General features: G+C 41.7%; 1 protein-coding gene across 1 annotated transcript in view; it reads right to left on the bottom strand.

Annotated features, from left to right (window-relative positions):
* Positions 1–10,102, bottom strand: part of si (sucrase-isomaltase) — a 59,012-nt gene that overhangs the window by 4,127 nt on the left and 44,783 nt on the right. The window contains 14 exon segments of the mRNA XM_029446109.1: positions 973–1,089; positions 1,707–1,741; positions 1,913–2,046; positions 2,762–2,900; positions 3,042–3,159; positions 3,263–3,376; positions 3,507–3,548; positions 3,550–3,570; positions 3,664–3,777; positions 3,915–4,043; positions 5,171–5,296; positions 5,604–5,716; positions 6,414–6,510; positions 8,919–9,087. Coding sequence (XP_029301969.1) covers positions 973–1,089; positions 1,707–1,741; positions 1,913–2,046; positions 2,762–2,900; positions 3,042–3,159; positions 3,263–3,376; positions 3,507–3,548; positions 3,550–3,570; positions 3,664–3,777; positions 3,915–4,043; positions 5,171–5,296; positions 5,604–5,716; positions 6,414–6,510; positions 8,919–9,087 — 1,468 coding nt within the window.

Genomic DNA, 10,102 nt, shown 5'->3' with positions numbered 1-10,102 from the left:
TTAACTTTCTAAATTGCCATCTTGTTTTATTCTCCGCCAATATTATCCCTCATCATTTTTTCTCTTTCTGTGTCTTATAGCCTCTGAACTTCTCTTCCCCTCCCTGTTCCTTTATCTGTGTTTGCTTGTCTCTCATCTTTTTCTCCTATTTGATATAAATACCTGGACTGTTCTCCCTCCCATTCTCTCTCTTTATCACTTCTTACTTTTTCTCTTTCTGACTGTCAAACAGGGATTAGGACACACACACACACACACACACACACACACACACACACACACACACACACACACACACACACACACACACACACACACACACACTTATATGTTTTTTCTGTCAATTTTCTCCATGTTTAAACACCAATTTGCAAGACATTATTAAATGATTGGAATCATGGGGTGTATGTGTGAGTGGAGTGGAGGTTAGGTGGTGTGCAGTGGTGCCCAGATCACCTTGAGAATTCAATTATATCCCCACTCCATGCCGTTAAAAAGCACCGGCACTGACACACAGACACACACAGACACAGACACACACACACACAACTGTCTGTATTGCAGACTCCAGTGCAGAGAAAGTTCGCCCGGTGGGATCGATCTCCGGACGGGCGTTATTGGATTTCTCAGATGTGTTCCAACGCTCTTAAAGGTCAACGCGAGAATGAATGCCACCGACACTACAGCACCAAACAGGTCTATCTTTTTCTGTGTTTGTGTATGTCAGATGCGAATAAAGAGAGAGACAGGTACAGAGAAAGCATCTCAGTTTGTATCGTTTGCAAACAACAGGAGTGTTGGTAAATGTATTCTTGTTTAACTATATTCATTCAACATGAGCCAACAAATAATATATATATAAATATATAATAATATATAAACCCTAACAAACATTTATGGTTTCAAAAAAGACATCATTTTGAGTCCACACAGCTTGAATTCTCCATTTGAGTGTTGTTTGAACTCACTCACCATGTTACCCTTGCCGTTGTGGTTGCGTGAGTACGGATAGAAGGCACCCAGCTGCATCCAGCGGAGACACATCTCATACTCAGCTGCATTGAAGAACCCGCATATGTCTGCCCCAGTCTGAAGAACAGGGACAGACAAAAAAGTGTCAGTGTATGCGTTTGTGCGGAGACACAGATGGACAGGAAGATGGACACCAAGGGTGCTTGTGTGACTGTAAAGAGCTCCCTTCAACCACAGGAACTGGGTTCATACTACTTTAGTTGCAAGCATCATATTTCTGATGCGTCCTTGAGCAAGACACCGCAAGAGTGAGCGATGTTGTGTATCTGACCCCGTGGCTGCATGGGTCGGGGGCACGCAAATGATTTACCATATAGGGATCGATGAGGTGTCAGATTATAATTATTATTAGACACACTGAGGAGATGAGAGACGACAGAAGGACAGCATGCGAGGGAGAGACAAGCGGAGGAAACAAGCAAAGTCAGAGCGAACCGGGGCAACGACGTAAAATGTACGTTTTATATAACTTTCTATAAATCCAGCACGAGGCCCATTGGTTGGGGTTGGGCTTGTAATGACATGCTTCACATTGTATCTCAAGATGTCCTTTGATCAAAGGGTCTAGCAAACAAAATAACATCACTCAGGCTGCTCTAATCTACTTACAGAGGACAAGGTCACATCAATAAGATTATGTCTTGTCAAAACCAAGATCAGATGATGATACTTACGTAAGAGATGCCAAACAGACTGAACTCCATCATGCCTGGAGATCAAACGAAAATGGGGAGCAACGTCAGATTAAAGATTACTTTTTCTTGCACAGTTTGCAAGCGTATGATCACCTTCTGTGTGCAAACCCCAAACACTGTAAGAGTACTGTTGATTTGTTTTATCTATGAGAAGCAGTTTGTATTTAAAGTTTGTCTGTATGTACCTATAATGGATTTGTAGAGCTGGTCCCATCTGGCATCGTTGTCTCCCAGCCAATGTCCAGCCCATTTTCCACTGGAAGGGTACGTGGACCTGGTCACCACTATGCCTCTTTTACCTGTCACATTGAGCAGTGCGCTGCACGGAGAAAAGAAGCTCAGGGATGTGTTTTTACACATTGAAAAAACGCAAATAAAGTCGCAACAAATACAAAGTAAAAGGGTCTTCTCCCCCCTTCAATGAAGTACACTCATTTTTTAAAATTAATTAGCCAAGTAATTGTATTTGTTAAATTCAGCACGGTGCTAAACATGAAACAATTCCTAAGTTCAAAGCCCGGTGGTGCGGAACATCCCCAGGCTCTTCTGTAGCTAACGCTGCAATCTGGCATCCCTGTGGTGAGAGGGAAATGTCAGATTATCATAAAGATTTGATGAGACTTGAGACTTTTATTTCTGTGGATAGCTGGAATACATCAGTTATGCATCTCCTGTGGCTGCACTGTCTTCCTCCAGCGATTGTTTCCTGCTCTTTTCTCTGATACCACATCAAATGAACTGTGTTCGGATTATGTAGCATTGGAATTATTACGCTAATTTGTCTTTTTCGAAATGTTCCTTCGGGATTATACACATTTGCCAGATAAAGTGTCGTGTTTGTGGTGTTTGAAATATCACAGAAATGCTTTAAAACTTCCACATCTGAAATCTATGTTGGTTTACTTTTGTACAATATGTTTAATCCGCAGTTTCACAGATGATATATTTACTTAATCTCACATACTGCAACATGCATGCACAAAAACACACACACACACACACAGACAGGCACACACATATCAAGACATATTTACTCGTAGGTGGGCTTGGTGTGGGACCATCCATAGAGATTGTGGACGTCGTAGTGTCGGACTTTCTTTCCATCACTCAGTATCTGCTCGCTATTCATGCACATAGTCTTATGGTTTAATCCCTTGTCTTTGGAGTCCAGGGCTTTTGGAGAGAAAACCAAAATAATCAAAAACATCATCATATCATAGTTTAGCAATCAAATTACAACGTTATAATTGTGTGTGTGTTTGTGTGTGTGTGTGTGTGTGTGTGTGTGTGTGTGTGTGTGTGTGTGTGTCTTACATGGCATATAAGGAGGGTTCTCTAGGAGTGGATTACCAAGACAGTACTCTCCAACTGTACCACCAAGACAGTTCTCTCCAACTGTACCGTGGACAAAACTAGCAGGTTCATTCATGTCCTACAGAGGAGGACAGAGTGCAAATGAAAGCAAAAAGAAAATCAAGCAGGATGTGGTATTCATTCATTCACTCTATTAAAATGTATTTTTTCCTGTCACTCACAATCCAGATGCCATCAAATGTGGTATTGTCATAGAAATCCTGTATTTCTTTTTGCCACCACGCTGCCGTGTTGTTGCGGAAGAAGTCGGGGAATGCGGTGTACGCCCTGTATTTCTGGAAATGGGAAAGTCAAATGATCAGGAAATGAAATGCTGAGAAGATCTCATGCATTTCTATAAATATAATGTGTTGGAAGCTCGGGAAGTGATATGTGTCAGTGTGCTGAATATGGAACTCATTTCACCTTTACTTGGGTATCCCAGTCCTGAGTCTCATTTACTGTGACTGTTGGGGTAATCCGGCCAGACCTGGAAAAAAACAAAAACACCTCTAAATCTACTTGATCTCTCTTTATTAATATATGCTTGTGTATTTCTCCACTTGTTTGTTTCCCCTCTTACCTTCCCCCACACAATTTCATCACTTAGGCTTTTGGGCCATTTGATGAAGACATCTTCTGCTTGACCTCTCTCAAAGGCCGGGTAATAACTCTCATTACCTGAGATGGCTGGATCCTGGAATGATACACACACAACTCTCGCTGATGATTCGGTCATTTAAAATGAATCGTTGTCGATAATACACCTGGCCTATGGGTTGCCGCTCCTGTATGTGACTGCATTAATAGTTATATATGATGTGATGGCATTACCAGAATGAAGATGAACCTCATGCCCTCTCTCCTCATGTTGTCTACCAGGGCAGGCAGTCCAATAAACTCTGGGTCCAGAACAAAGTCCAGCTGACGGTCCAAGTAGTCAATGTCTGCATACTGCACATCCTGCAGCAGAGGCCAGTGAAAGCTCATATTACATTGAAGTTGAACTGAGTCAAAACCAGCATGACAAAATCAAACATAACTGCATATTCAGCTCCCAGAACAGCTTGTGAAGAGATGCTCCTCTGTGTGAAGGCAATTAAAGTTGGAATGAATGAATGAATGACTTAATATACTTACATTTTATGAAAAGCAATAACTTTCAGTCATCATGTCAGAAGCATGAATTGTACATTTTGATGTCAAATGTTGGGATTCCTGCTAATACATATGGAAATGTGTCTCAACATGTAGGAGGGTTTGATCTGCTGTTGTATCAGCAGCAGTTTAAGGTTGGTTAGTCTGTAAAGTTAGCTGATGTTTAGCTCTAAGTTGCTGCATTACTCCAGATAATGACGCAGGATTCTTTTTGGCTGGCATCAGCTGGTTGCACGTTAGAGCTTTGTGAAAGCATATTCAGGGAATCACTTCATTATCAATGGAAATTCTTCTGTTCTGTTCTGCATGATGAAGAGGATTGGATCTGTTCCCACGTGGGACATCTTGCCATGGTCAAACACAGTGCTCTCACAGATCATGTTATTCAAATTTCACTGTAGATTTCACTGTCAGGGAGAATTACTGCTTCTGCTACAAACTGGAAACATCTACAGGCACTGAAACCCACAATGGGATGGGTTTAAAATGAAATTAGAGATCACATTTCATTAAGTTAAACTTGACGTAGCCATTGTAATCCATGAGGTCAATGTCTCCATTTTGCTTCATCCCAATAACTTATTTTATCTGATTTAGTTATTGTCTGCATACAGTCCATCATATTGTAAACTATTGGAAGACACTGTGTTGGATCACGCTCAGTCTATTCCACTGAGTGCTCGTCCTTATCCCACGTGCAACCGACAGCACAGAAGAAGAAGCTTTCAGAATGGATTTGTTCGTATGCAACACAATGAATCCTTGAGTTGAGTGTGTTGGTAAAAGCAAACATACTGGATAAGATGCATGTGGGCAGCGTCTGCATTGTGTGCTGTAATATTCTGATATTTTGTAATATGTAGATAATATCATTTCCTGCCATTTTCTTGAATTCAGACGTCTACAAAAACAATCTTTGTCCAGGAACTTACATAGGGTATACGCGCCGCCCTCATTTCTCTGTATAGATCTGCTATCTCCTGGTCGTTGGCGTAACCATAGCGACAGAGCTGGAACCCAAGGGACCAGTAGGCAGGTAGAACAGGTCGTCCAATCAGCTGTTAAGAAGAAAAACAAACAAGGAAGTCAAAGCAGTTCAGCGCAGAAAAAGTTGTTTTGCAGGAAAACGGGACGGAGTCCATAAAGCGTTTGTTTAGTTGTCTGTGTGTGTGTGTTTGGATAGGCTAAATGAGAGAGCGCAACGAAGCGAGGAACTCCCAGCTGCTGCAGTCCATCAACAGCGGCCCAGGGCCAGACACAACACACACACCCACACACACATGGTCACAGAAGCACACACAAATGCACTCAGTTACACACACACACACACACACACAAGCAGACCAGAAGTCCAATAAGACTTACTTCAGTGTACTCCTGCACCACCATTTCAGGCGTAGGTCCCAGGACCATGTAGAAATCCAAGATGCCTCCCACAGTGCGGTAGGTCAACGCTGGAGTAGGCTGGAATGTCACATCTGGACACAAAACAAATAAGATAATTATTTTAGTTAAAAACATTTATAAAGTGATATGTGTGTGTGTGTGTGTGTGTGTGTGTGTGTGTGTGTGTGTGTGTGTGTGTACAGCATGTGTCTCTGCTCACTGACTTTGCCTTTTTAGTACTTAAAGATTAAACAGTGTAGGAAAGGAGTAAAATACAACTAAACAACATTTTCAAATCTACATAGATAAACAGAATGAAATCACACTTGTTAAAGATAGCATTACAAATGCATTGTTGAATTAGACCGGTATATGAAATAACTTTTAAGGGGACATAGGCACACAATACATAACTCAGCTTATTATTTTGCAAGTTGAGAAATGCATGGATATAGCAGTACAAGTGAGTATGTGTGCATGTTCATTTATATTTGTAGTATGTATTACTGTTCAGTATGCAAATATGGAGAAGTGGACATGGGTAGAAAGTGCTCATTACGCCATGTTGGACTTATATAAGGCTCTCCGCAAAGGACATGTGCTCAAAACATGGGAAATAGCCTCACTCATTAATACATGAATTCTCACTGCATAAGTCATTGAGTGTGATTATGTGTGCATTTGGTGGTTGTTTGAATTTGCACATGGCATCTACTGGCAATTCATGTGTGTGTGTGTGCAAGTGTGTGTCTTTGTGCATGCATGTTTTTGTGTTTGTGTTTCTCTCACCCATGGCATTGCTGTTTAGTAGCAGCACACCGTGAGCATGAGCTGTGGTCTCGAGGCCCATGTAGAAGGGATGCACTCCATAGCAATTCTTCTTGTACTGTCGCACAGAAACAGAGAGTAAGAATGAAGGAGTCGCTGAGAGATGGGTTGATGTTGGATAAGGAATTGGTCTGTTCTGTGGCTTCTACTAATGATTACTTGCTTTGTTTATTCATGAGCATTTCTCATTGTATTTACAGGTATGACAAAGTCACTGCTGTAATAGGCTTGCTCCCAGTTCTGGCTTTCGCAAAAATAGGGAAAATATTCCTATAACTATCCTCTATGCAAATGAACGTGCACAGACTTAAACATGTATTTAAATATATACTTTTTGTGTTAGTTATGTCACCCAATCCAAAACCCCAAAGATCCCTCTGGCTTGAGTTTGAAGACATCGACGGAGAACTGAGACGGAAGCTCGAAGTTACTGCCGGCTGCTATAACTAAATCAGGAAGTCCTAAATGTAGCATTCAAATAATTACAAATGATGACTAAACTTTAGCTTGGTGGTTACCACACTCAGTGAGTTTATGATGCCTGATTAACCGCTACTTTAATCAGCTCGTGCGGCTGAAGTCAGACATTTAGTTCGTCTTAATTTTGTTTGTGAAAATGCATCACATGTGAATTGATTTCCTGCATGCAGACATTGTCGTCTGCTTTAGTAAGCGTGCAAATGTTACTGCACTGTTCTCTATCGTGCGAGTTGAGTTTGAGAGTGTGGTCTGGAGTGAGTGTTCCCTCTGTGAGTGTCCCACTGTTACTGGGATGGAACTAGACAGAGGAACAGAGAGAGAGAGAGAAGGTGGCGAGGGACAGGAAATCTGCCAATTTCAGATGTCACTGTCCTGCAAGGAAACTCATGGGCACGTCACACTCCATCAGCCTCCTGCACCTCTGGTTCAGAAGAAGGATGTTAAACTGTAATATCATGTCTATAAAGACTGGTTCTGTCTGTGCCATCTTCTGGATGTAGGCTTTTCTTGCCATGTGCCATGTGTGAGAGCCTGACTCGAGAAGGAGAAAGGTCGCTCGCTCGTCCACTAACAAAGAGCGACAGCCAGTGACTGCGTTCTCTTGCTCTGTCTCGGTCAGTGTTTGTAATGTATGGACACACTCATTCTGCACACATCTGCATGTACATTACATGTTTCACTCTGCAACAGTTTCATCTACGGACACTCTTCTAAATAGAAACTTGGTGCTTTGTAAAACTTTGTATTTATATTACCCGTTATATTCTATGGCAGACAACCTAGTTAATGACCGGATACATCCCCTCCAGAGAACACTACAAAGTCTGAGTTTCCCTCTACTATCAACTATTCAACCTCAAACCATATCTCTCTTTCATGTCGCTGCAGTTGTGTATCCTTGTGGCTATATCTGTGCGAAATTTAAACAAAACAGACCCATGAGAGTAGAATCAGATGATACGCTCTGATTTGAATATGTGTGACATTCAATTTGTTTATTATTTTGTTGGGTTTTTTGTCTGTTCCTTTGAAGTCATCTTTTTTTCTATGTGAGTTTTGGTTCGGCCGTAAAGCTACCAACATTCGGTAATGGCAGAGCGCTGGTGAAACAAGGTATATCGTAGGTTATTGAGGCTTTAGCAGATGTAGCAGAGACAATGGAGAGTGACAGAACAAGTCATTCACTACCTAAACAATGTAGGTTTAGCTATTCTTCAGTAATGTGACTGAAAGTGACCTAACCCTAAATCAGATGAAGCTAATCAAAAATGCTTGTTTATGTGGCAAACTCCTTAATTGTTAAATTGTTCTCTTATCCTTTTTCACTTTACAACATATCAAAGACTGTGTACATAAAGAGTCCGTGTCACCATGTCTAGCCTATAGTTTCTCATTTTAAACCCATTTTCTTTCATTTTTTCCTCACCTAACTTCAATTCCCCTCTCCAAAGGGCCCTGTAACATTTGTCTGATCCCTGTGGAGCTGTCTTGACAGCTTAGCAATTAGACTTGATAATGCTGATGCAGGTGGAAACCTCAAACTGTCGGGCCCTGACACCAGTAGGGAAAACATGATGACACTCTATAACTGCCGCTCATATCAAACGCACCTCATCAAAGTGACAAGAATGTGAGAAAGACACTATTATATACTGTGTAGGAAGGTTGTTTACAAGTCACCTCCGCGGTCTCTAGAGGGTGTGATGTGAAAGACACTTCAGTGCAGGGTGCTCTGCTACATAAACCTTTAACCAGCACACAATCAATGGAACAAGCTAATGTTTTTAAAAAAAGAGTGGAACAAACGTTGCAACTGTCAAAATGTCAACATGTGTTATCATGTGAAATCATTAGCAGTCAGACCTTCCTTCACACAGATGACATGCTAGCAAACTATGCAGCAACACAAGTGTGAAATCTGATGAACACGAGTGCTTTACTTATTTCCCACGTGTGTGCATGTATGTGGTCAAGTGTGATACTTACACCGGGAGGCTGGTCCTTGGCGAACATACCCCAGGTGTGATAGTTGAGGTTGTGCTTATAGGTGGGATGCTCCGTCTCTCCGAAGCCGTACACGTACTCCGACGACAGTCGAGTGGACACTTGGATGAACATGTCTGAGAATGTAAAACCTGGCACAGAGGAGTCCCAGCTGAGGAGCAAGTGACAGAGGATTACATCAATGAGAGATGGAGGGAGAGGGAATTATTGTCAAACGGAGTTATTCACAATATGTTTGACATAAATAAGCGTAATAACCCGCAGGAACTGCAGGCATCCCTTCAACATACTTCATACATTTTAATTAGTACAATTTCAACTGACACTTCTAAACAACATCGAAAGGCTTAACTACAAAATAATGTCACCCTCGCTTAAAGATATGCTTTGAAAAGCCTTTCAGACGCTCGACTGCTCCGTGTGACATCATCGTGACTGCTGAACAAGAGGAAACTACTTCAGGCTCTGATACACTGGGCAACTTTCCTGAGCATATCTGATTGGGTAACAGTGCCAGAGGAGTTGACTCAGCATTGTTACTTTAATCTCACAGGGGGAGGGGAAAAAAAGACTTTCTTGCCTAGAAATAGTTGAATAGAATTGTTACCCCATGTCTCACTGTATTGCTTGTTAATGGAAGCATCCATATTGCCCAACGTGGCCTGGTGTATCACCGCCCTAAAGGGGCCAATTTGTGGGACAACCAGAAGGGATTACATCGTGCTTGTAGAAAAACAAATGCGGGCTATGCATATTCATTGAACCTAATGATGAGGACAGTATATCATGTATTTATTAAACATGGTTTTTGAACTGTAAACTAGATTATATGACTACTGTCTGGTGTAAATGTTGACATTTCTTACTAAATGGGCATTTTATGGGTTGAAAATAACACTCCATCTCCTGTTGGCTATCCCTGAACCTCACAATGCCAACGCTGAAATACAGTCAAGTGTGTGGGACTCGTCTATATCATGAAATGTGATGTTAACACCTGGTAATCAGAGGTGGGTGGTCCACCTGCGTTAGGCTCAGACCAAGGTGCTGATATGTGATCGTGGGATTCTTGCACGATCTTGTGATATTGGGAGAATCCAGCTGCCGTGCACGGTAAGCAGTGGATACCAATTTAAAGATATGGAAAACCACAGAAACACAATTTA

The sequence above is a fragment of the Cottoperca gobio genome, chromosome 13 (genome assembly GCF_900634415.1).
Source record: "Cottoperca gobio chromosome 13, fCotGob3.1, whole genome shotgun sequence".
Taxonomy (NCBI): Eukaryota; Metazoa; Chordata; class Actinopteri; order Perciformes; family Bovichtidae; genus Cottoperca; species Cottoperca gobio.
The sequence above is the reverse complement of the archived record's forward strand: the minus strand, read 5'-3'. Positions and strand labels throughout refer to the sequence as shown.